General features: G+C 37.7%; 1 protein-coding gene across 1 annotated transcript; it reads left to right on the top strand.

Moving 5' to 3' along the window:
* LOC137388713 (serine hydroxymethyltransferase, cytosolic-like) lies at positions 1-27,857 on the top strand. Its single transcript, XM_068075165.1, has 9 exons — positions 1-117; positions 10,882-11,097; positions 19,941-20,104; positions 21,868-22,062; positions 22,373-22,585; positions 22,910-23,023; positions 23,193-23,315; positions 23,931-24,158; positions 27,507-27,857. Exons 1-9 carry the CDS (start codon positions 113-115, stop codon positions 27,662-27,664), a joined length of 1,416 nt encoding a protein of 471 aa, XP_067931266.1. The 5' UTR covers positions 1-112; the 3' UTR covers positions 27,665-27,857.
* Positions 27,858-27,940: the final 83 nt, after the last annotated feature.

The following is a 27,940-nucleotide window of genomic DNA, read 5'->3' as shown; positions in this document are numbered from 1 at the left end:
TCAAGATGGTAGAGTGAAGCCCGTCATCATGGCTCTTTACATCACAACAGTAGAGAATACTGAATAGGATGTGAGCAATAAAACAAAATGTACAACTGAACTACTATGGAACATGAAGTATGTAGATCTGAGGCCACTACTTGTCAGGGTTTGACAGATTTTTCAATATGTCTCAAAGTTGTTTGACTACTAGTGATTTGATCGGACATGCATCGCACGTCATGACCATCTCCTTTACCGTTTTTGACCGTTCAAGTCACCAGACTGATCTTTTCCATAGATTTGGCGATTTCCAGATTCCAGATTTTATAGTGACTTCCCTCATAAATCCTGTTCAGTATTTCTTGTCTCTCCAACAATGGTACCGTAATTTGGTTTTGATATACCAGTAGGTCATAGGATGGATGCACTGTTATAAGCGCTGTCTCCTCAAAATATGGTTTGATAACATCAGTGCAAGAAAATATGAAGGCCATTCCATTACTGCATATCAGCGTACTATCTGTAAGACTTCATCATTCTTCGGTGCTTTTGCAAGACGCTCTGAGCTAACATCTGTGGCAGGAAAGGGTATGGCCCATTTAAATTCCTCTATTCATTTGCTGCATCAATCCTGTGAACAGTTGGTGCTTCTAAAGGGTATCTTGAGAGTGTATCATCGGAGTCATTTTGTTTTCATAGTACAAGACAAATGTGGAACTTGTATTTCATTAATCTAAGTTTTAAGTGTAGTATCCTGAAAGGCATATTGTACAAGGTTTGTCTTCCAGAAGTGGCACTTGTGGTCTGTTTGAACCTCCAAATCCCAGAAGATAGTTGGAGAACTTGTCACAGGCCCAAACCACCCCCATAACCTCTTTTTTAATGACCGCATAACCTTTTTCAGCTGATGTTAGAGATCTGCTAGTGACCGCTACTAGCTTTCTTGTGTGTTTGTCCTGTATTTGGGTCACGATGACACCTAGGCACTTGTTCAAAGTATCTGTGGATATAGTAGTTTGCATATCCACCATGACTGGTGGTTTCAAAAACTCCTGTTTCAGTTGATCGAAGCCTTCTTGTTGTCAATAGTCCTATGCCCTGAGCACACCTTTTTTTTGCAGTTCCCACAATGGCTGACGTAAAGTCAGCCATCGTGGGAACTGCGAAAAAAAGCTAACGTAAAGTCATTAAACCTGAATCGAGCTGGCTGATTCACTAATTCCAAAAAACTCTGTCTCCTACCTCAGAGAGTGTGCGGAAGTATGTGATATTTCTGATTTGCTCTTCACTGGCATGTATTCCATTGGCATATAATGATTGATCTAGAAAAGTTACTCTTGGTTCGCTGAACTCGCACTTGCTCCTGTTCAAGGTCAAACCAGATTCTTTAATTTTCTGAAGTGCCTGATCCAGATTAGCATCATATTTCTGTGGGTCCTTATCAAAGGCTATCACAACATCCATGTGGACAATCACACTGTCTACTCCTAGTATCCTTAACATCTCTCGGCAGAATATCACTCGTGCGGAACATAATCTGAACGGGAGGTTCTTAGACAGAAATTAATTGAATGGAGTAAGGAATGTGGTCAGTTCTTGAGACTGAGGGATAGGAAATCTGCCAAAAGCCACTGTTGACATCAAGTTTGGAGAATACTTTTCCTGAAACTTTTGATATACTGTTCTTTACATTTTCCATTGGGAAGACTTCTTGTTTCAACTGAATGTTTAGCTGTGTGACATCGGAGCATATTTTCACACTTCCATTACTCTTGGAGATCACCACCATTAGCGAGCACCAGTTCGCTGGCTTTATAACCCTCTCAAACACCCCCAGTTTCACCAGTCTCTCAAGCTCAGCCTTCGTTTTGTTCAACAATGATATAGGTACAGGCCTAGGGATATTAATACCTATCTTGATATTGTATGGTGTCTCTAACCTGGCCCAAACTTTCAAATACAGACTTATACATATTCAAATTTATTTCGCTAACAGAACAAATCAACAAGCCTAGAGCTCTCATGCTCAACAAATTGACTTTCTGTTTTCCTATGGCATAAACATCTTCCATAGTACTGTGAATATTGTGTGATAATGCAGTTTTTGTTACTCCTAGGCATGGTATCACTGCATCACATATGCCTATGAGGTGTCTCTTACATTCTGACTGAGTTATGTCGCATGGTAGTTCATTTGGCACACATACTGTTACAGCCGCACTACTGTCTGGTTTGTATTTAATATCCAAGGATTTGTTTTTCCTGTCATATAATGTTACAATTACCTATGATTATTACCGACAATTACCTACCAATTACCATGGTGCTGCGGTTCCTTCCGCTTTCTCTATAACTCTGGGAAGTAAATTGCAAACCTCATTTGACACATTGTCTAACTCGCTGACAACCCTCTTGGTGTGACACTTCCTCATGAAATGTCCCACACTGGCACCATTGAATGTCTTGTTGTTTGCCAGGCACTTTGAGCGAGGGTGTGGGGGCTTGAATCCGCAGCGAGAACTCTCATCCGTTCGATAACTAGTTATAGCAGTGTGTCTTTTGTCATTTTGATATTTGGTACACCGTCTGATAGCATTTACCTCTACTGCCACATTACTGCTATTTGCTTCCCTGACTTCAGCTTGCCTGCGTATCGGTTGTGCTCGGCTCAATCGAGTTGGTAGGCCGAGAGGTATGGCAAGGATTTGACGATTCTAGCGGATCGCGAGACTCTCGTGGCAGTGGATGATGGGGTCCCAGTATTAGTGGCCAAGAAGATAATATCAGATCGGTTTCGGTGTAGGTGACTACCACTATTGATTTAGGTCACAACAGATTTAGTGAGATCTTTTGATGGTGGATAACAACTCCTTTGTCATGGGTGGCTCTCATGACTACCGGAGCATCCTTGTTCATCGGACAAAGAGGAATGGCTTTGTAAGTATTATTGGGACAAGTTTAAGAGTTCTCCTACTCATTATTTTTAGCCTTGAACATCTCATGCTTTGGAAGTTGAGGTCTTACGTTGTCTGGATGGATGATTACAGTGGTTCTGAGAACTATTTATCAGTAGTTCTGTTGGAAAATAACCACCAATGATAGCCCTTGCTCGCTATGACAACATTGCCAGAGTTTTTCTCAAGCATCCTTGTTATAGTCTGAACTGCACGGCCAGCAGCTCTGTTAGTCTGGGCATAGTGGGAGCTGCTTGTGACATAAGTGAATGTTCGATCTGTGGCAAAACTGAAAAATTCTGTGCTAGCGTATTGGGAACCATTGTTCGAGACGACCACATCCGATATTCCACGCTTAGAAAAAAAACTCTTTCGATCGGTGAGGATTTTTTTAAAGAAAGTACCATCATCAAAGAATGCTACTTTTGGATACTTGAAATAATAGTCAAGTACCAGTAACCAGTAAGTATACTTCGCCTTTGAACTAAAATAAATCAGTTTCTGCTATTTGCCACGGTCGATCAGGAATTGCGATAGGCTGCAATAGCACCAAAACTTTGTTAGCATCGGTTTTACAGACTTGGCACTGAGCTACCATGTTGTCGCTTTCTCAATTATACCTAGATCCTCTCTTAGCCTCAAGTCATGATCTTCCTCAGTCTGACCAAATACAACAGTATCATCCACATAAATGACTACGCCTGATATATCCTTCAGTATCTTGCTCATCTCTGCTTGTAAGATTTCTGGCGCACTGCGTAAACCTTGATGTAGTCGAAAATATCGATACAATCCTTGATAAGTTGTCCTTGAAATGGTGTAAGTCTGCTGACTCTGCACTCAATGGAATCTGCCAGAAGCCACTAATGCTATCAATCTTGGACAAGATCTTTGCTTTACTAACAGTAGCCCGATTATGTTTGATAGTTGCCATGAGGTGAATTTCTCTCTTGACAAACTTGTTTAGTTCAGTATAGTCCATGCAGATTCTAGCCTTGTCCTGACCAGGTTTGGTCATGTAGTACTGTTGGTACTATCCACAAGGTTGATTCCTTTACAACTGTTATCACACCCTGCTTTACTATAACCCCAATGGCCAGTTTAGGTTTATCCTGTAATGGAAAAGGTACACAACAGGGCATGTTGATAAAAAAAGGCTTTTAATCTTCCTTCAAAGTGATAGAAAACTTTTTAGCGACTTTTCCTAGACCTCGAAACAGCTGTTTGCTCATGGTCACCTATTCAACCACACAATTGTTTTTGTTCCTATTATCAGCTGAAGATTCTCACAGCCTTGCTACTCAGGAGTGGGAGTCAGATTATCGACTACATGAATGTGTTTCGAAAGAACACGATTACCTGTGCCAACACAAAAACTGATAACTCCCAGACACTTCATTGGTGTGCACCTCGGTCCAAGTAACCTTTTGCTAGTCGGTTGTATCTGACTAATCACATGCCTAGTTTTACAGGCACTCAACGCTGCACCAGTCTCAAGCTTGAACTGAACTCAACAGACTGCTTAGACTTCTATCGTGTGCTAACATTGAGAATGGAATACCACGAACCTGTGTCAATGTTATCTATCTGTGCTATTTCTCCAAAATAGACCTCTTCTGTACAGTTATTTTTATCATACAACTCATTTATAGCTGGTTCATCTCTACAAACATTAGCCCAATGGTGTTTTTTATTTGCACTTGTAACACTCCAAACCAAATACCAGGCATCCATTTGGAAAAAAGATTTTTTCACACTTTCCACAATGTACCTGGCCCTTTTTTCAGTCCATATTTTATGGGCGACTTGTGTTTAGTCTACCTCCAAGACTGATTGCATTCATGTCAGCAAAAAGTTTTTCATTTGACTTAGCCACTAGCTGCTTCAGCTGCTCAAATTGAAGAAAGCTTTTCTTGAGCCTCTCTCATCAATTTATCTATAGTCTTGCCATCATTCATTTCAAACATCAGCTTGTTTCTCACAAAAAAATCACATTGATCACCGAAGTCACAACGTTCTGCCAAATGTCTCAACCTCATGAAATAAACATCCATGGTTTTATCATTCTGAAAACCGTTATAAAATTTGTGCCTAGAGACTACGGGACCAGATCTTGGGTTACAGTAATCGCAGAATCTCTTTAAGACAACCAATTTCCTTCTATCTGTACCCTCCGCAATAGTGAATAGAGAATTCACTTAGTGAATGCTCTTTGAGTGTACACTTCACGCACATCTATCTTCCTCTCTGACCAGGCGAAATAGAGTTAAATTCATTTTTTCAGCAGCTAGAGTCCCTGCAATCTCATCAATAGAAGAAAATTCTCCAAAGCTGTGGAACATTTTCTCCATTCACGAGCAATGCCCTTAGATCTTAAATTCAGGCGTGAAATACCATCCATAATTGACGTGTGAGTAACGATTTGCGCTGCTATCATGTTAGATTATTTGTTTGTTGCTGATATACCTGTTATATATACCTATATATTTATGGAGACATAATCCAAAAATGTGTGACATTATTTTTTCTAATATGATGCATGCTAGATGAACAGCTCTTCAATTTTATACTACTCACCTTGTATAGGTATAGTGCAATCAGCCATCCAGTATTAAAAAAAATTTAAAACTGCTTGCAAAAGATATGTACTCTGAATTCACTGAACATTTGTAAGGCCTTTACCTATATATTGGTTGGAGCTAAAAAACTTTTACTAGTTGCAAAAACATGAAAAAGATCAATCGAATAAATTGTTCATGTCTTTAGTTTTTTTAATTACGATTAAAACTCATAAATCATGAGTTAATTTTTTTGCTCAATTTTTCAACTTGACTCTGCTGGTTGTAGAAGTTTGTTCTACTCAACAGAGCAAAGGAAACTACCTCCTGCCTTTTCTCCATCTCCTCTTTTTCTTTATCAACTCCATCTCTCACCCCTCTCTCTCTCCCTGCTCGCAATTGCTCTGATTAGCGTATAATGTTAATGACGTGTTCCTTAGTGGCTCAGTGATCCTATTTTGACTTGCATCTTTTATGGCTGCAGATACAGATGAAGGAGCCAATCTTTCCAAAGATTGAGCTAATCTGTTTTTTCTCGCTGTTCAGAGTTTCTCATAATGCTCCATGCTCTCAAATTGAAAAAAATATCTCCGCTCCTTGATTCACTTTACTTCATATTATTCCGTTTTCGATTTGACTTTTCAGATATTCAGGTTCATGCAGCAATGCTTCGAACCATGTTTTAGGTTTTCTTTGAACTGTTTATTTTTCCCACCTTTCTTCCATTTACCATTTTCATGCTCAGCATACAGTAATTATCTTAGACAACCGTTGTCATTCTTCCTCTTTACATGTCTAGTCCATCTGAGTTTGTTCTTGGCTGTGATACATTCTTTGTTTGGGATATCTGATTGCATGTCAATACTGCTGTTGGGCTGACTAGTTGATGTTCGTAATATTCCTCAAGACGCCCTTGAGGATATTTGTAGATATTTTTACACAAACAGTTTCATATCAGTTGTGAAACACTCGCTCTCTTAGTTGTCCGTAAACAGTACTTTGGTGATTGAACTCGTCTTTCAGTCTTTTTGTCACTATTAGCATTTCATGAAAAGATACTACCATGCATGCATCTATGTATCTATGTACCTATGTATCTATGTATACGTGTGAATTGGTCAAGACCTTCCAGATACTACCCACTTGTCTCAATTTCGGTTGAGTGATTTCATCTTATGTCCTGCTGGATTTGGCTAGTAGATGACTTGTCTTATCAGTATTCAGATGCAGTTTGAGAGCAATTAGGCAAACCTAAAATTATTCATGGTAGTTTGTAGATATTTTTCACTGCGTACCTGTTGTATCCTATGTGAAGTTAACAGTCTTGTGTGTTGGAATTACATTTATGAAGTCACTGTATTTTATTCCAATCTTTGTCTTTGTTCCAATCAGCTAGCTTCGTAATTTTTAAGACAACACAAAAGCGTTCTTCCCTTAAAACAAAACGCCACCTACCATACACTGGGCACACAACTCTAGCAAAGTACAATTTACAGAACAATTGGAGAATAACTCCAACTTAATTTACACAAAGCATTACAATGCCATTGCTGAATTTTTATGGGCATATCAAGGCTCTTAACTCTCTTCAGTTTAGAACACTCTTGATGGTGGTGAAGATATCATCATCAACTTTATATCAGATATTAATGCAAGATAATGTGCAAGATTGACCCAAATGTAGCACTGCCAGAAGAAATGTGGAGAATTGAGTTAGTGTTAAGACACAGCCCTGCTTGACTCCTGTGTTTACTTGGAATGTATCACTTCTTCATCAATCGTAACCCATTCTCTCATGTAGCAGCCTGTCTATGGACACAAACCTTTTGTGCATCTTTTTCTGCTTAGTCTCTTTCATAAGGTTTATCTGTTGACAGTGTCAAAGACCTTTCTTTGATCGATGAAAGCAATATATAGATCTTGGTATCGCTCTTTACAGTCCTGTAGCTGCCTTGCAGCAAACATCAGGTCAATTGTAACCCTACCAAGTCTGAAGCCACATTGGGTCTCTGGTAACATCTCTTCAGCTAATATAGACAGCCTTTGTGCGAGTAACCTCAGTAGTATTTCGTTAACTTCTGCGATAAGTAATATTTAACAGTAGTTATCGCATTGTGGTTTGTTCTTTTTGAAATACAGTGAAACCTCGGTTCACGAACTCTTCAGTTCTCGACCAACTCGGTTTTCGACCAAAGAATTTGAAATTTGTTCGTCTCGCATCTTGAACATAAATTCGGTTCACGGCGAAACCGGAGCATGCGCATTAGATTTAAATGTTCGGAACAGCTCCAGAAACAGCGTGGAAACATTCGTTACCATGGCTTCAAGAACGAAAAAAGATGCTGAGAAAAGACGAAAAATTGTTTGCAAAATATTGAATTTAAAAAGGAATTGATAGTTAAATACGAATTCGATGTGAGTGTATCTGCGTTGGTTAAGGAGTTTGGCATGGAAAAATAGACCATAAGTACCATCGCAAAAAACAAAGAGCAGCTTGAAGCAAGTGATGTTGCTAATGGATCTAGTATTTTTAGCTAACAAAGGCCACAGCTACTGGGAGAAGTGGAAAAACTTTTGCTTATTTTATAAACAAGAAAAAGTTATCCAGGGACATTCTGAGTGAAGATACGATTTGTAAGAGCAAAACCTTCGAAGTGTTTACTTTTTGTTCTCTCTTTTCATCATAGAAAGGATTAAAATTATATTATTATATAACTTTTATTAGAATTAAACAAAGTCTATATTTACCCATTTTTATTTATAGTATGCAGTATACAGTACAGTTTATGTTGTAAAATGTTAAAAAATACTCTACCAAAGTTCTTTTCTCGACTTAGAATGGATTAAAATTTACATGCATTAATTTTGATGGAAAAAAATTGTTTCGGGTCTCGGACAACTCGGTTTTCGAATAGACTTTTGGAACGGATTATATTCAAGAACCGAAGTTCCACTGTATAATTATTGTAACAGTGTCTCAATTGTCTGATAGAATTTCCATAGTCGTTTAATCAAGATGGTTTTCCCCTTTGAGTACTTTTTCGGGGATTCCATCACATCTTGCAGCCTTTCCATTTTTCATGGCTTTAACTACTCTAAATACACTGTCAACTTCAGCTCATGCTTCTTTTGTGTCAGTCTCAGTTTTTACTGACAACATCAGAATGGGCCCAAGTGTCTCCTCATTTATTGTAGAGTGTTATTTGAGCAGCTCAGACAAGTGTTCTTTCAAGTGTTCCCAGATCGTACCTTTGTAATTGTGCAACGGCCTATGTTAAAAATTGTCTTAGTTATCTTAGGTTGGATTTATGCAAATTTTAGTTGGCAGCGTAAAATTCTGGTCACGTTCCAGTCAGCCAAACCATAAATTTCATCAGCTTTATATTTGCACCAATCATCTTTCATCCCGCTTCTATTTGATGGTATGTCTTTTCTTCTTTTCACATTTCTTATTGGTGTTCTATTCTTGGAAAGCTTAATGTTTGTCAATGGTTAGCTTGTCTTCTAAGAATGCTCATAAAAATAGTTCTCATTGAGTCTCTTTGCTTTACTTAAAGTTCTTTAGCACTCACACACACTCTCTCTCTCGTCAGTGTCTTTCAGGTTGTCGAAGTGTCAAAATTGACACTTGTCATACACAATGGTGTCAAATGGACACCAGATGTCAAAATTAATCTTGTCAACTTATAGAAGAACTTTCAAAGTTTCTGGTTTGCTAAGTTTCATATTTTGTTCCTAAGTTTGCAAAGATGTCATACTTCTATTATGGTTGTCATTGTAATTGGCTGCAATTCTCCTTCAGCATAGACCTGAAGGTAGAGCAGATCATCTGATGGTCAATCTAGCAATTGTCTAACAGTTTGACCGCTCTGCTGATTTGAATGTCTCATTTGCCAACACTTCTCACAATGACATAATCAGTGAGATGTTACTGCCCAGGTTGAGGATGGCACCATAGTTTGTTTTCAAACTATTTCTCCGTGTGAAACACGTATTGGCTAAGACAATATGATATTCTAGGAGGCTAGTTTCATTGAGCTTACCTATCTCATTGTTGCCTGTTACATTTTTTTAGGTCTCGTTGTTTTTACCAAAGTGACCGTTGAAGGTGCCGAGCCTAATTATTCTCCGATTATTTGGGGTTTCAAAATTCTCCTATATAGGTCTCAATAAAAGATTATTTTCTTCAATAGTTGCCTGTAGTGTAGGAGCATAGGCTGAGATAGGAGTTGTTCAACATTGCCTGTCCAGCTCTAATTGGAGTGTTATGAGTCGTTCATTAATACCAATTAGGAGATGTTCCATTTGATTCATGAACTCATTTTTGGCGAGACAAACTATCTTTAGCCCCTTCCTCTCATCGAGGTGACCATAGTGGATAATGAACAGGTATGTTCAAACATGAGACCAACTACTGAACTGTTGTCCTGTCCCTTTCTTAGAACAGTGTAACTAACATGATTTACATTGTTTTTGACTAAGAACAGCACGGCTTCACGTCCATGTTCTCGTTGCCGTACCCCAATCACCAAATGACTTTTTGCAGATTTTAAGTAAAAGCTGTTTGTGACATTAACGTAAGTGACAGGTGCACGTCTGTTACTGGTGATCTTGACCGACGTCATCTTGGCCTGGTGGTAAAGAGAACCTAAACAGCTCGAGAGCGTTGCAATGAGTCGCCATTAGCTCATTAATAGGCTCTTTTACTTTGACTCAGGTGTTTTAGTTCATCCTGTAGGGTCTCATATACCCTACATATCAAGGTTAGCACGAGTTGTGGGTGCCATGTTTAGTCACCGGCTGTTCAACATTGATTGTTAGCCATTGGCTGTTGAAGTAGCTCATCCGCCTGAGTCCAAGGAACCAGTTTGACATATGGCTGCTGACCCTATCGTGGGTTGCTCCGCCCTCCGACAGCAATATTTACGCTGCCAGGATGTTCATCTACTCACCACTATTTTGGGATCAGATCATATGGGACTCCAAGTCGTCTTTGTAAGCGGGTTATACTAGCTTGCCATAATTACCAGTAGCGTTTTCTGCCAAAGTCAAACTTGTCCTATTTCCTTTGGTTCGTTTTAATAATTTGATTTTAATGGCACATAATGAAAACATATTTTTGCAAAATGATATCGATGTCAAATAAAGTTTACAGCTACGTTCTACTAGCTGTTTTGTTGCAGCATGACTGAAGTCGTGGAGGCTATTGCTAACCTACTTAAATTTATTAACTGAAATAGTGTCAAACGTTGTTAATAATGGTTCAAACTTTGATCGGCCAGTCTTTGCACGTTTGTTACTGCCAACCTCAACAACAAATGTGTAGTAATTGTCTTAGGTGATTTTTTAAGGATTTACAATCTTTTAGGCGAAGTTTTTTTCCACAGTCTATTGAAAATGGATGCTGACAGCCATATAGACGATTTAACTGCTGGGGTCGTCCAAGTCGATCCTGAGGTCGCCAAACTTATTGACTCTGAGAAGGCTCGACAAGCTAGAAGCTTAGAGTTGGTTGCTTCCGAAAACTTTACTAGTCAAGCTGTACTGGACTGCCTTGGTTCATGTCTCACTAACAGATACTGTGAAGGCTATCCAAACAAGCGGTTAGTTCAACTTTTCATTTCTCAAGCTTTTCCTACTGCCTATAATCATAATTTGTTATAAAACCTGAGGAATTTGTATTTGTAATTAAATGTTAACTCACGGCATTTTTCAATTACTTCAATTTACACCAATATAACTAAAAATTCCACTGTCATACAGCCCACGACCAAAGTGATAAAGGAAAAAAGAACGGGTACTGCTGGTTGTTGAAAAAGTAGTTGTCAGCAGGAATTGACAGAGTATAGTGTAAATGAGAGTTGTTTGAAATGATATAAAATAAATTTGAGGGAGCATCATCATCATCTAGAAACAAAAGGGCTGCCAAGTCCATGTCATTTACATCGCGTACATCTACTAAAGAATTCTCTGAATCAGATGAGTTGTTGTTATTAATTTGAGTAGCGTGTTGTTGAACATTAGCATTTGATGTTGATGGGTGCTGTGAGGACCTTCTATTTATCCTCCTATTGAGCTGTAATAATTGAGAGGCACGTGGACGGCCACTGCGTCGACAACGTGGTGTTCTGGGGAGTTGTATGTTCATGGTAGTTGTCAAGTTGTTTTGAAATTAAATTCAAAAAGTCAATTATGCAAAACAAAAGGTTGTCTAAAATCACACCTAATCTACTACTATCTCAAACCTATGTTTTACAACAATAAGATAAATATTAATTAAAGCTGTAGGCCTAACCTACTGTACGTAATTTAACTAACAACAGCAATAATAAGATATGTTTATTATATCTCTAAAATGCAATATTAGAAGTAAAATAGCAAGCTGCTGTGTAATATACACAGTTTGAAAGTTGGTTGTGTTGAATGTAGAATGGTTTTGACAGCGACCTGTAACAGAAAGCGAGCATCAGAATTCACGCGCCTGGAAGTTTTATGCAAACTGGAGCAAAATAAAAAAATGTTCTCGTCATAAAGGGGCATTGTAGTCCGGCCCTAGCTTGTACATAAGGTGTAAAGAATAATTTAATAAAGAAATAATTTAATGAAACCTTCGGTAATTGGACAATAAAAACATAGGCTGATAAACTGTGTACCACAATTTCGTACCTGTAAATCGGTCTATGCCTCAAACGGTCTTCGTTTATTACAGAAACCTTTGGATAAATAAATTCGAATGATTATTCTTATAATTAAATCTTATAATAGTTTTATAAAATTGAGTAATTATTCTTATAATTAAATATTTTTGCAAGATATTAAAAATGGAAAGATATTAGAAACCTTCGGCAATTGGACAATGCCATAGACTGGTGAAATTTGCACGTTTTTCTCGTGAAATACACACAAATTAATGTCCTACTCTCGGTCACACGGCTTTATCGGCGTTTCGTTGTTTTGATTCTTAATTTTGATTTAAAAAGGCCCGTCAGGTTTTAATATCGATTTTATGCCAAATTAATCTGTTTAGTTTGGTATTATCCGATCAGATGGGTAAGGTTTAGGATATTGTCTACAAATTTCAAAGACTTGGTAACATATTTAAATAGGTTTATATGTGTTTTGTATCGTTATTATACTTAAACGAATCCATTGAAAAATGGTTAAATTTGTTGATGAGATTTCGGTACAAGGGTTTGCGACGGTGTTGATGAATAATTTTCGTGAGTAGTGTGCACATATGCATTTATCATAAAGCTCTCAAACAATCGCTTCGCTCGTGTTTGGTCGTGGATCATGAAATTTCGTTTTTTTAGCAACTATTTTGATATTTGTTGTATTACACAGATGGAGAGGATGGCTTGGATTAAAACGAGAGCGATATAAGATCGTTTTTCTTTAATTTTGTATTTAACCGAAAACGCATGGTCATCCCCAGACATGAATATAATGTGCTCGTAAAATGCAAGAGTTGTCTACTCTTAATGAAAACATAAACATGAGAGGATAACTCGCACTTGTACTAATATCATTACAACATCCCTTCACAAGCTCAAAAGCTGGCATATCTATATAATGATCTACTAAGATAAATCGGCACATAAAACCTGTGACAACCACATAAGCTATCGTAAATTTGTATGGGTAAATGCAACGCAAGTAAACAACAAGAATATTAGTCAAGATAGGTACGTAATAATATGCAATAATGATTGTCTAGAGTTCATAGTTTGTTGCTCAACAATATGATGTAGCAGCATGTCGCAGTATGGTAGTTACCATACCCTTAAGCTTATGCCTCATATTTATCTGGCTGTTGCCTGAGCCGCATACTCATCCTCGGGGTTGCCGTCATAGCTGATCTGACATTAGCTCTGCGTCTTTCCGCAGTTACATTAGAGTCATTAACTGAGATTACTGCTGACCTGTTCCTTACCAAGTGCTGACCATTATCTCCCTCTATGATAACCTTTCGATCACCATCTTGGTTAGCTCTGACTACTGTGCCCTCCTGGCTACTATCTCTCACCATAACACGATCTCCACCACACACTGCTGGAAGATCTTTTACCTTAGGATTGATATCGTGGTTCATCTTCATTCTCTCTTTGTAAAGCTCATTCTTGGCTTTAAACTTCTCATGATCGGGTAGCTTTGGCATTAGACTATCAGGATGTACTGCCAAAGTTGTCTTCAGCATCCGTCCCATAAGCAATTCAGCGGGAGAGTATACTCCTAACTGTGGTGATGCTCTGTAAGCAAGGAGAGCTATGTATGGATCTTTCTCCTTGCTGAGCAAGGATTTTACTGTTGCAACCACTCTCTCAGCTGCACCATTGCCGCGAGCATACTTCGGGCTACTTGTGGCATAGGTGAATCCATACGCTTTTGCAAATATCTGAAAGTCCTCAGATGAATACTGCGGTCCGTTGTCAGACACTAAACAATCTGGAATACCGTGCCGGGAAAACATACTTTTCATGTGGGATATGACATTCTTTGATGTAGTATCTCTACCTAGTAAAGCTATCTCAGGGTATCTTGAATAATAATCTGTCACTATCAGGTAGTTGTTTCTCTCTAGTTGAAACAAGTCAGTGCCTAACATTTGCCAAGGGCGATCAGGGGTAGCGGAAGGTCTCAGGGGTTCGTATGTTATATTCAATTCTCTCTTACACACTTCACAATTAGCTATCTGTGCCTCTATTGCCTTTGCCATAGACGGCCACCACAAACTGTTTCTAGCCCTTGCTTGGCATTTAGTAATGCCTAAATGTCCCTTGTGTATATCTTCAAGAACCTGACTTCTCTGAGATAGGGGAACCACCAATCTCATGCCTAGCATCAGCAGTCCCTTGTTCATAGTAAGTAGTCCTCGCCTTTCAAAGTACGGCCTCAGGATTGTGTCCATGGATGAAAGGTAAACTGGCCAACCCTGTTCAACATAATGAATAACCTGTCTCAAAGTTTCATCTTCCCTTTGTTCCATTTTGAATTTCTCCAATCTGTCGCAGCTTCCATTCCAATGCACACTCTCTCGTACGTAGCTCTCAATCACTTCTACTCGTACTATATCACTCTGTTCTGGTTCCTTAGTGTTATATCGTGATAGTGCATCCGCTGCCTTGTTGTCAGTTCCACTCACATATTTGGTGTCATAGTAGAATCTCTGTAGTCGCAATTTAAAGCCTTGAATTCTGGGAGGCAGCTTATCTAGAAACTGATTACCGAACAAGGGAATGAGGGCTTTGTGATCTGTTTCAATCGTTACATCTTTCATTCCTAAAACATAATGAGGAAATTTCTCCATTGCCCAGCACACTCCTAGCGCCTCCTTTTCTATTGCTGCATAACGTTGCTCAGTTTCACTAAGGGATCTACTAGCAGCCGCCACTAGCTTACGAGTGCCGTCACCTTGAAGTTGACTCAGAGTAGCTCTTAGTCCTTGATTGCTGGCGTCTGTGGTCACAAATGTGGGCTTTTCTGTACTGTATGGAGCAAGGATGCTTGGTTTGCTGAACAGCTCTTTGTCTTCTTGAAATGCACTCTCCTGCGCATAACCCCAGTGCCATTCAATACCTGTCTTCAGCAAAGCCCTCAGAGGGGCACTCTTCTCAGCCAGCTTCTCTGAAAAGCGTGCATATTGATTTGCAAGACCAAGGATTCTTCTTACAGCTGTCACGGAAGTGGGTGTGGGAAAGTCTTGTATTCCTTGTATTCGCGGTCCAGCGCTTATACCCTCCTTGGAGATGATATACCCAAAAAACTCCACACTTTTTTGACCAAACTTACATTTTGACTTGTTCAGTGTCATACCCGCCGTCTTGATTGCGGCCAGGACCAGCTCCAAACTTTTGTCATGTTTCTCTTCCGTTTCTCCAAATACACCCACATCGTCCATATGAACGTCACATCGTCACTCCTTCAATCCCATTCAGCATTCTATTCATTTCTGCTGAAAATATTTCCGGGGCACTACAAAGGCCTTGGGGAAGTCTTTCATACATGTATCTTCCCTTATGAGTCAAAAAAGTAGTCAACTTTTTTTACTCTTGACTGAGTGGTATCTGAAAAAATCCACTGTTAGCATCAATTTTTGAAAATTTTACACCATTTCCCAGACTAGCAAGACTGCTCTCCACAGTGGCCATTGGATGAATTTCCCTCATCACATATTTGTTGAGTTGGGTGAAGTCTGTACAAATTCTAACTTTGTCTTGGCCATCTTTTGGTACAACGACCATTGGTGCAACCCAGGGTGTTGCTTCAGTAATTGGCGTGATGACTCCATCCTTCACCATCTCATCTAATGCTTGCTCTGCTTGTTTCTTTAGCGGGAATGCTATTGGTCTAGGGACGTGTATGGCAAAAGGTATGGCATCCTCCTTTAGTGTGATGGAATGTTCACTCTTCACTTTTCCTAGACCCTTGAACAGCTGCTGGTCCACATTCACATCACTCACTTCACATCTGTCAACATCCACTGATATTAACTGTAGTGTTTCACAGGCTTTTCTGCTCAGCAATGGTGTCTGTTGATTCTCAACTACATATATATCTTCTTTTGTGGCAAATTTACCAGCTTGGATGCGGCACCTTATAACCCCTAAGCAATTTAACTGTGTTTTACCTGCCCCGTATAATCTTTTAGTTGAAGGCTCCAATCTCCCTTTGAAGTGATTTGGTCCCCAAACACTTAGTGCAGCCCCAGTGTCCAATTTAAAGCTGGCTGTTTGCCCCTTCTTCAAGCTTGTGTCTACTTTGACTGTAGAATGCCATGCTCCTGTGTTGATGGATTCCACTAGGTTTATTTCCCCTAAATAAACCTCCTCCTGAACCTCAGTTTCATCTTCTTTTAGAACATTTATTTCTGCTCTTCCTCTGCACTGTCTGGCAAAGTGGTTAAATTTATCACAGTTTCTGCATTTTGGACCCATAGCGGGGCACCTTACTTGCTTGCTATGATTCCTTCCACATCTGCCACAAAAGCCTCCACCAACTGTTTTTATTGCTGGTTTGGTTTTCCAGCTTTTCCTTTCACTCCTTACTACCTCAATATCTCCATCCTTGATTTCCTGCTTTTCTTGCTGTGAGGTGGCAGTCACATTTTTTAACTTGACTGCCATTTCTTGCACTCGAATTGCCTTGACAACGTACTCTAAAGTGAGCTTCTCATCAGGCTCTCTCATTAGCTTATCACGAAGCTTCACATCATCCATTCCAAAGAGTAGTTTATCTCTGATGAGTAAATCCCTCTGTGTTTCAAACTGACACCCTTCAGCTAGCCTCTTCAGCCTCATAAGATATACATCACATGACTCACCTGACTGAGTGCAGCCGTGGAATTGAAATCTATTCACTATAGTTCCGGACCTTGGGTTGCAATAATCTTGAAATTTCTTTAACACGTCATTCAACTTCCTCCCCTCCGTTCCTTCTTCTATCTCATGAATCAGACCATTTTCATCAGGGTCAGTTGTGAATTCCAGCTGTGAATATACTTCCCTTACATCTTCACCTCCCACATGTCTGAACAAGGCAAGCTTCCTTTTTTCTGCAGCCTTGCTTGTTGCCACCAAATCTATGGCCAGCAAATAATCTTCAAATGATCTGGACCATTTTCTCCACTCTCCAGAGAGATCATCAGCCCTCAGATCTAAGCCGTGTGGAGGCGAAACACCTTGCATGACACCCAGGAACAAGTTTAGATCGCTGCCACCATGTTGTATTACACAGATGGAGAGGATGGCTTGGATTATAACGAAAGCGATATAAGATCGTTTTTCTTTAATTTTGTATTTAACCGAAAACGCATGGTCATCCCCAGACATGAATATAATGTGCTCGTTAAATGCAAGAGTTGTCTACTCTTAATGAAAACATAAACATGAGAGGATAACTCGCACTTGTACTAATATCATTACAACAATATTAGTGGAACAAGCAACCAGTTTTGGAGACAAAACATTCGCGAAGTCAGCTCCAAGCTGTGAAAAGAGGTCTTTTGTTGACCAATCATAGACGTATGATATTTGATGTCAATGTTGACGATTAGCCAATGCATGAAAATGAGACATATTCCCCATCTAGTCACCACATCACATGCTTTAGTTACCCAATATCGCAGATACTTCTAACACAAGGTCAAAGCAGGTTCTGCAAATATAAAAAAAGTCTCTGTATCGTATTTCTATGTTCCATATTAACCGTCGAGCATTACTTATTGAACTACACCAATTTGCTTGCGCGTACACTTTGTAGAGCGCGCTCGTAAAAAAAATTTTTCATACAAATAAAAAATTTAAAAGTTGTACGTAAGAATTAACTATTCTCGAAATCATTTCTTCGAACTTGTTAATGCATACTCTGTTTTCGTGAATAAAGATTTTGAACAGACATTTTTTAAATAATCTATTTTGCAAGACAGTGATTTTAATATAATTACATAACATTGCAGCTGTCACTTGTCGATGATTTGGAAAGGCACAAATTTTTTTGTACATTTTCACGGTTTGAAAATGTAGATTAACCCTGGTGTTTGATCAAAATTATACAAGACTATTACTTGAAGCTCAATCTGTAATGTTGTCTGCCAGTGTTAATGCAATAAAAATGTGTGCATTCAGTTAACAGGCTGAGAAGTGGTTCTCACATAAAATGACATGATTAGTTGCAATTTTAAAAGGATAATTAAGTGAGATACATGTAGTTGTACTCACTACTGGTTTGTCCTACTACCAGTAACTATAGTACTGGTCACACAGACGTATTATGTGTTAGAATATAGAATGTATAACTAATCACATGACCTTTTGCTCTGTTGATTCATGATAATGCTTATTTTTCGTTATAAAGTAGTTATTTATTTCATTATTACTAAGTTGTTATTTCATATGTATTATTATAACTAGAATTCAATTTGTATCGCTATGACTTGCTGTCTCCAACATCGAAAGGTTAGGAAATTCTGCCAGTGATTAATTTAATTAATGCTTCATTTTTATTCATTTGCTCCTGGCAGATGTGGAGGGTAGAAAATGTGGAATTGTTTACCCATCGTCTTGTTACTTCATATTTTTCCATGTGTGTGTTTGGACTGTCATACTTACAGTGTTTGTGTTTGGACTGTCATACTTACAGTGTATGTGTTTGGACTGTCATACTTACAGTGTTTGTGTTTGGACTGTCATATTTACAGTATTTGTTTTTGGACTGTCATACTTACAGTGTATGTGTTTGGACTGTCATACTTACAGTGTATGTGTTTGGACTGTCATACTTACAGTGTATGTGTTTGGACTGTCATACTTACAGTGTATGTGTTTGGACTGTCATACTTACAGTGTATGTGTTTGGACTGTCATACTTACAGTGTATGTGTTTGGACTGTCATACTTACAGTGTTTGTATTTGGACTGTCATACTTGCAGTGTTTGTGTTTGGACTGTCATACTTACAGTGTATGTGTTTGGACTGTCATACTTACAGTGTTTGTGTTTGGACTGTCATACTTACAGTGTATGTGTTCAAACATTTAGCTAATACTAATTTTTCAAAGCCTTCCATAAAAAAGTAAATAGTTATTAATGCAATGACGTTATTAATTATTGACTTAATGCAATCATGTTATTTATTATTGACTTAATGTAATCATGTTATTTTATTAACTTAATGTAATCATGTTATTAATTATTAACTTAATGTAATGATGTTATTTATTATTGACTTAATGCAATGATGTTATTAATTATTGACTTAATGTAATCATGTTATTTATTATTGACTTAATGTAATCATGTTATTAGTTATTGACTTAATGTAATGCTGTTATTAATTATTGACTTAATGTAATGATGTTATTAATTATTGACTTAATGTAATCATGTTATTAATTATTAACTTAATGTAATCATGTTATTAGTTATTAACTTAATGTAATATTATTATTAATTATTGACTTAATGTAATGATGTTATTAGTTATTAACTTAATGTAATCTTGTTATTTATTATTGACTTAATATAATCATGTTATTTATTATTGACTTAATGTAATGTTGTTATTAATTATTGACTTAATGTAATGATGTTATTAATTATTGACCTAATGTAATCATGTTATTAATTATTAACTTAAGAAGCTCCTAAAATTAAAAAGAAGCTTACAAGTTTTGCTTAAGAATTTGGTCGTCAGTTTTCCGGAAAAGATTCTCAGTTTACTCTAAAAGGTCCTATTCGTTCTAGATTGGCTCAATTTTGTTAAACTATTTTCAAACTTTTGTTTTTTGGAGTTAAAATTAAATAGAATTAAAATTGTGATAAAATTGATCTCATTCTCATGCTTCAGTATCAGAGATTTTTCTTTTCGAAGAGTTTAATATAAACATTATTTCTGCTCATATTAATAGCCTTCATTTAAGTACGAGACTTAGCTAGTTCTGTTCATTCAGTTACTATGGAGGCCAGGAATTTATGGACCAGCTGGAGCTGTTGTGTCAGAAGCGAGCCTTGGAAACTTTCAAACTTGATCCTAGTGAGTGGGGAGTCAATGTCCAACCTTATTCTGGATCCCCAGCAAACTTTGCTGTCTACACAGCTATAGTTGAGCCACATGGTACGCTATATTTAACATAGATAGAGATGTGAATATTAAAAACAAAGTTTTTTCAGCAAATATCATTAGATGCAACAACGGATTTTCAACAAAGGCCTTCCTATCAACCAGTTTGTGCAGACATCCAACTTGGTAGTGCTTTTTATTGTTGTGTTGTTATTTTAATGATTTACTGCTTTAAAAATAGGGTGCTTTTAAAGATGATACATCTATGGATATGTGTAAATTATTGCTAAACACAGATACGTCATCTCTTCTACATAAGAATTTCTCAGTGGAACCACAATGGAACAATAGAAATGAAACGCTACATTATCTTGTATCTAATCGATGATCGTAATAATTCTCCTTCTCCGATATCAGAAAAGATAAACCAGCTAATGATTGATCGTAGCAGTCAGCTCTCTTGGGTTAACAGGGAGTTGCCTGCTCCTTTTGCTCATTTAAGAATTCAGGAAGCTGTAACATTGTCTCGTTGTCATCTAACTGCGTCATTTTTGACCTTGAAAATGCTAGAGGATCAGAATTACTTTTGTCATGAACGTTTCCAGCATTCGTTGAAAATTATAGTTGAATTATACAACCCAATACAATCCGATTGAATTATAGCAGCCCCTTGAGTGATTGCAAGTGATCAAACACTTGCTTCCAGATACCATGTTTCTCCACATCTTAACTGCATGGTGGTCAGACTAATCTCATTGTCACTAATAATCTCTAAACAGTCAATAGTAAAGGGCAGCAAAATAATTTTATCTTTGAGTTAGGGTCGGATGTCATCCTGTCAACCAGGTTTGTAAAAGTTTTACCAATTGCACCGTGTTTTTGTGTTTCACTGTGATTAGCTAACTCAGTTACAAAGGTTATCTTAAGATATCTATCAATATTTTAGTAGCATACAGTCGTACCTCGATATGTCAACTCTATCCTTTTCAACATATACTTACGCTTTCTATGTATATTCTCATAAAAACACATTGTATTTCGTTTAATTTGTTCAACTGCCTAGAAAGCAATGATAAATACTTATGCTAATTACATATAGTTTTAAAATGAATGCATTATCTGATGCAAAAATGTAATGAACTAAATTATATGCAAAAATAAATTGATAAAGTAGTGATCAGTAAAAAGTGTTTGTTTTAACTTCTTAGAAACTTTTTGTAGAGAAGCGTAGGCTATGCATAGGCTTCTCATCAAAATAAGTTATAGAAATGCACAATGTAACTTTTTGTTACTAAAGTTTCATATAACTTTATTTGTATTTTCTATTGTTTTTGCTAGGTTTTTACTTATCCATTATAAACCGCTTCAAGAAACATGAGACATCGTACGGTGGAAATGACTTCATATGTCGAGGCAAATATTTACTATAATCTTATGTTCTCTTTTTGAGAACTCCAGTATAGTGGTGCTCGCAAGTCGAGGTTTGACTGTAGTGAACTAATTCAGTGCAACTGATTAAATTCATTAATAAATCATATGAAATTCTACAGAGTTTAAATTATTCTGCTAAAGATTAATACGGCAGAACATTGTTTTCGTAGTGAGGGCAGAGCATCCAGTGGTTCTTGCTCTCGTTATCAGCTTTTTTGCAGAAAATCAAATATGGCTAAGTCAAAATTTAATGCCGCATTCTCGGTGTAATTTCTGAACTCGAGCTTTGCTCTATCAGACAACTGTTATACCTGGTATGTTTCAGCTCATACTAATGGAGTGTGTGTTCATGTATCATAATAGACTGATTTTTTGCACTGAGGCAGGGCGTATCATGGGCCTCGATTTACCAGATGGAGGACATCTGACTCACGGCTACATGACTGCGAAGAAAAAGATTTCAGCAACCTCCCTATTCTTTGAATCCTTTCCGTATAAAATCAACCCGTCCACAGGGCTCATAGATTATGAACAACTCGCATACACAGCCCAACTCTTCAAACCACAGCTTATCGTCGCAGGTAAATATATTGCTCCAGGACTACCATCGCAGGTAACTCTGATGATTTAAAGAGTTATTATCACTAGTGGGACACATTTTTTAAAATTATAATACTCCTAGATTCATGGCACTCTAGTGATATTCAGGTTATCTGACTCTGACCTAGTTAGAATTTGAAAAACTTGGTCAAGAGGAGACAAAACCTTTAATCCATGTAAATATAATCCTATCCCACATTGCCCTTTTGCAAATGTCTGCTGCACTGTTAGCAGATCTACTACCATACAATCATGTGGAACGAAAGTTTGACCACACTGTCTCTTTTACAGGAATGTCGTGTTATCCTCGCAGGTTGGACTATGCAAAGTTCCGAGAGATCGTTGATGATGTCGGGGCTTACCTTTTAGCTGACATGTCACACATCAGCGGATTGGTTGCTGCTCAGTCTACTGACAACCCTTTTCTCCACGCTGACGTTGTAACTACAACTACCCATAAAACCCTGCGTGGGCCCAGGGCTGGCATGATCTTCTTTAGGAAAGGTTCATGTTTCCTGCATTTAGGCTTTTATAGTCGAGCAAGAATGATATGCTGGAATGTTGTTTTGTCATTTCAGCCATTGCTATCTATTGGCAATAATCCTTGTAAAAGCTTTAACAAAATGAGGCAAAAATTTAGCTTGTCCAAAGTAACAAATTACTAGATTACTATATTTAAAGGTTGTGTACTCTTTGAAGTGAGAAAACAACTCCCTACAGGTTTTGTGAGCTTTTCTGAGTGAATGGCTTAACATAAATTAAAATCATGACATTGAACAGCCTGAGTTGAAATACAAACTGTTAAAATGAATTGAATTTGTTATGCAGGTTTGAAAAGAAAAACCAAGACCGGGCAAGAAATTTTATATAACCTAGAGAACCCTATCAATGAAGCTGTCTTTCCAGGTCTACAGGGTGGTCCCCACATGCACCAGATTGCAGGTACACACTCTAAATTTGATTGTTGTTTGTTAGAAGTTAACTTTTTGTGTGCTCCTTTGTAAGCTTATCAAGTCATTTCTAATAACTACATGTGTTTGTTGTGTGGTCAATCATATTTCCATAAAGCCATTCAGATTTATTAAGAATTATCATATTTTTGTATGTCTAGGCGTTGCCGTGGCTCTACGACAAGCCCAGTCTCCAGCCTTTAGGACTTATATACAGAATGTTCTGGAAAATGCAAAGACTCTTGGCGAGGAGTTGAGCAAACTCGGCTACTCCGTTGTGACTGGTAGAGTAACTTTTATTGAACATTTCTATCTTAAGCCTGGTATGCACGAATCTAGGCTAACATCAGGGTTGTACGCGGAGCATAACTCAGTAATCAAGTGATAATCAGGTGATAATCAGGTGATCAGGGTAATCAAGTAATCAGGTGCATAATCGCTCCTTTTTATCCTGTAGATAAGATTCTATTGGCTCGCTGCTCACCTTTTGACTGCGTCATTATTAATCATTGGCTAGGAAATCTAAATCGAGTGAGTGACCTTGAACTACATGTTGTGGGTGATAGCAAAAACATGCCATGTATGCTCGCATATAAAATTGCCTTGATCCTATCAATCATGTGACAGGTCATAAGAAATGCTCATGCCCTTAGGATTGTGCAATTTTTCATGATTGTTGAGTTTTTTTCTTCATGCTTCTAATCTTACTTTTGATAACCAAGTTTGGAGTTTTCACCTTTATTACCCTATTATTGTTGGCAGTTATCACATTTTGCCATATTTAGTGATCTGTTCATGCTTCATCTTCTGTCACGCATGTAGTTACTCAAATTGGGAATCAAGCGATAGTAGTAGTTATCTCTCCTTGCAAATACAGCGACTATTGCTTCTCTCAACAGGAGGTACGGACACACACCTTATTCTAGTCAACTTTAGTCCCCAGAAGCTTACTGGCTCTAAGATGCAGCATATTCTGGAGCTCATATCTATCACCTGCAATAAAAATACATGTCCCGGAGACAAGTCAGCCCTTAGTCCTTCAGGGGTCAGGTTTGGGTCACCAGCATTAACTTCTCGAGGATTCAATTGTGAAGATTTTAAAACGGTGGCTAAGTTTATACACGAAGGTTAGTTGCAAGGCTTTTTCTTGTCCATCCAATCAGTATATACATGTAGTTTCAAATAATCTCAAGTTGATTGGTCAGATTCAATCGCATTTCATTGCATCATCCTCATCACTCCACAGATTATGTCATGTAAGAGAAAAGTTGCCAAGGGCCTCCCAAGTTATAGTAATGCAGCCTGTAGTTGTCATGAACTTTTGAGTGGCATTAAATTTAACTTAAATTTCTTGGGTTAGTTCTAGTACAATAACGCTAGTTCTTGAGTATCTGTAGATCTATAGCATACACTTCTAAGTCAAGTCCGCCGAATGGTAAAACAATTCCATAAAATCTATAGCTATTGTAAAGCTAGTACAATTTTCATTAGTAGGAAATCTGATCAGGAGCATCGAATGTGAACCTTTTAGCCAGCTGAAATATGTAGTCAAATCTCTCCTTATGATCATCTAATTGTATAGCTTAGAAGTTTGTACAAAGATTTCACTCTACGCCTAAAGTATTGTTAAAATATTAAAATTAAAAATTGAATGTCAAAAAGATGAGAAATAAACATGGGTTAGTTTAAATTTAGTCTGTATCTCTATCATTGCCTACTAACTTGTGTACAGCTGAGTCTAGACTTAACTGCGCTTGTAGGCTCCAACTTTATGGTTTGAATGTCAACAATGTTATTAGTGTTAGAAGCGCTTGGCTATGATACAGTTGGTCCTCGTAAAACAGACCCACGTTAGTTCAGATATCTGATAAAACAGACAAATTTTGGCAGATCAACTGCTATCAAAGCGCAGTTATGTCCAATCAATTAATAATTTGTTTATGATTTTCAGTAAAAATTTAGAGAATCATTAAATGTAAAAACACTTGTCTATTGGAGCTGTTTATATAAATTACCGCAAGAGTGAATTATGCTTTTTGATCGTGTCGTTTGTGTACTACTCGACTTCCATGATGGTAAAATATAATTTTATATGATACACTAATATGTTACAAAAACCACAATACAGTAGACCCCCACTTCTTCAGACTTCACTTCCTTGGAGTTTCAATTGTTCGGACTAGGGCTAAGGCGATTGTAGATTTGGCTATGTCTGCCCGATGAATAAAAACTGACTGATAGGTGACTGTGTAAATAGAGATGTTTGCAAGTAATTTACTGTTACAGGCATTGCCTAACCTTCATATACAGTAGTCTAGTGTGCAATATATAGCGTAATGTACGTTATTAATGTGGTTTTTCCTGTATACATATAGACCTATACATCGGTTAAACGGGGCAATTGGGTAAACGAATCCCAAACGCAGTAAAGTAATTAGTTCATTTGTTTACAATTGTAAGTAATTACTTTTAACATCAAAATCTGTAGATATATTACTGAAAAATCTCAGCATACCAAGTGAATTCATCACAAGATTAGCACCGCATGTATTTCATTTAATTCGTTATACAGCCCAAAATTAAAAATACTCAAGGTTTATACATGTACCATGTATAAAACTGAGAAAAAACTGCACCGCTGAATTATTTGCTAGATACTAAATTTATTAAGTAATCATGTGAAAAAGAGGATTGCATTGTCACAGTACCTCTATGTTAGAAACAGATGAGGGGAGGTGTAGCGATGGCAACACAGTAAACGGACAGTGCACGGGTAGATGTGGTGATGGGGATGCGGAGCAGCCCAAATTAAACAAATGAATTTTAAATAACTTTCTTTGTTTATATATTTTGTTTAGTATGCTTGGTTTTTTTACCCTTTACTGTTCTCATTAATGCCTCTAGGGTGTCAGGGTGGCTTAGTGGTATCATCTTTGACTATCAACCATTGGGTTGGTGGTTCGAGCCCTGCTTAATGCCAATCTGACAAAAAGCTCTCAGCAAGCTTTCAACCCTAAATTGCTGGGTCTTTCGGATCTAGACCTTAACTTGGAGGCCCGGTGTACCACACTGACAACATGGGCACGTTAAAGATCCATCTTTGTCCTTCGCACATTGGACAAGTGAAATGGGTACCTGGCTCTGTCAGACTGGACGTGTTGCAAAAATGTATCCCTTCAGGTTAATCTGACAGTTCCAGAAGAAGCCCTTGATAAGTGTTAGGACCACCCAAGGTAGCTTATAAAAAACCTAGTCCTGGTGGTGTGTTTCTCTACTAGAGAACACTACCAAGCATTGTCACCACATGACAGAAGCATGAAATTATTATTATTAATGCCTCTAGGCTTCATTTTCACACAATGACTTCACAGATTCTTTAAAGAATTGACCCAATGATGTTTCCTTGCGTTTCAGTGATTTTGTACTTTCATTTTATAATCATTGTTTCCTTTCTCTTTTTCACCTCAAGTACTACTCATTCTAGTCATCTTGGAATCCATGATTTAAAACCACAAAAAGGTATGCAGCAGTTAAAATGAATTTAAACCACTGCAGTACCAAGCTACTGCTGCAAGAAGCTTCTGGATCTTTTTGAAAATTACTTCTGGTGCAAAGAGAAATATTTGCTCAAATTTCAAATGTTGAAAAATTTTTGTCGTTATGATTATAAGTAGAAGTTTGACTATATTGGCAAGCTTTCAGAATGTATTGAATAACTAAGTAACACTTCAAGCCTAGCCTTGTACACACAAGTAAGCCCCCTGATCCTAGACTATTAACAACTTTCAATCTACTGTGAAAGTATTTAGGAGAGCACAACTCCTTGTCAACTAAATACCATTCCAAAGTTGCAAACTTGTAGAACTCAATAAAAAAAGATCCAATACAGTAAATAGTTTTTTGTACTCTTTTAAAGAGGTAATATTTTAAAGGCAACTAAAGAAACAGAATGGTACCTGATAGAATGCATATTTGTTATGAATAGAAAGCTAATAGTTTTAGTGTAAAGCTCTCATTGCTGAGAAGCAGTCTAGCTTTGTCTGTTTCTAGTTTTTACTGTTCGTTACTAAGGATTTTAGTCACTGGAAACTAATGTTCCGTCAGCAGTAATTCTTCATTTATCGGTCAATTAGAAGGTATGTTGGCAAAATCTCATCTCAATTACTAATAGTCCAACCAAGTTGTTCGAAATTATACTGCAACCCTATACCGTGCGGAACGACAAAAATTTTGTGATCTTAAAAGCACGGAAAGTACGAAAAAAAAACAAAATTAAACTAGGAAGTCGAGTTTACTTGGGCATAAGATCGAATAGACAAACATTTCCCTAGTTAAACGTTAACTTTTCCCATTAGTTAAACACTGCATGCACTGAACAGTTTCCTCAGTCTAGGCATCATGTCCTCTATTCATGGCACACTTATCTGTTGCATGTTTTGTCTGTCATACGCTATCTGACGTGTCACTGTTATTAGCTGCCTCGATAGCCTTAGCTGCTCAGGCTACAGCCCCATCCTTTCTGCTGAAGGACTTCAAGTCAACATGCCAAAGTCTACCTTTCTCCTCTCAGATAGAAGCTTTACAAACTCGTGTGGAGGAATTTGCTTCAAGGTTCCCAATGCCGGGTAAATAGATGGTCATTTGGGTATCAGAACTGTCAAGTTGGTGGATAACACTGCTGCTTCTAGCTAGTCTTGCTGTTGTGTCGATTTATATTTTTAGAAAATCTATGGCTAGTTTTTTACTTTGTAACAATTATTTATTCGATGTTTGCCGTCAGCCAATCTAAGTTTTTTATGTTTGTTAATAAAGTAAATACTACACTTTGCAAATTCTTTTTCTCAGCAAATTCTTACACTCAGTTCCTACTACCCAGAAACAAAAGATACCTCAAGTGTCACCAATGCCG

The sequence above is a fragment of the Watersipora subatra genome, chromosome 2, assembly GCF_963576615.1.
Source record: "Watersipora subatra chromosome 2, tzWatSuba1.1, whole genome shotgun sequence".
In the NCBI taxonomy this organism is placed as follows: Eukaryota; Metazoa; Bryozoa; class Gymnolaemata; order Cheilostomatida; family Watersiporidae; genus Watersipora; species Watersipora subatra.
This window is presented reverse-complemented; position numbering and strand designations above follow the sequence as displayed.

What these genes read in the sequence shown, in the direction of transcription:
- LOC137388713 (XM_068075165.1), top strand. An exon ending in CATGATCTTCTTTAGGAAAG is followed by an intron (nt 22,586 to 22,909) that starts GTTCATGTTTCC and finishes TTTGTTATGCAG; the next exon opens with GTTTGAAAAGAAAAACCAAG. An exon ending in CCACATGCACCAGATTGCAG is followed by an intron (nt 23,024 to 23,192) that starts GTACACACTCTA and finishes TTGTATGTCTAG; the next exon opens with GCGTTGCCGTGGCTCTACGA.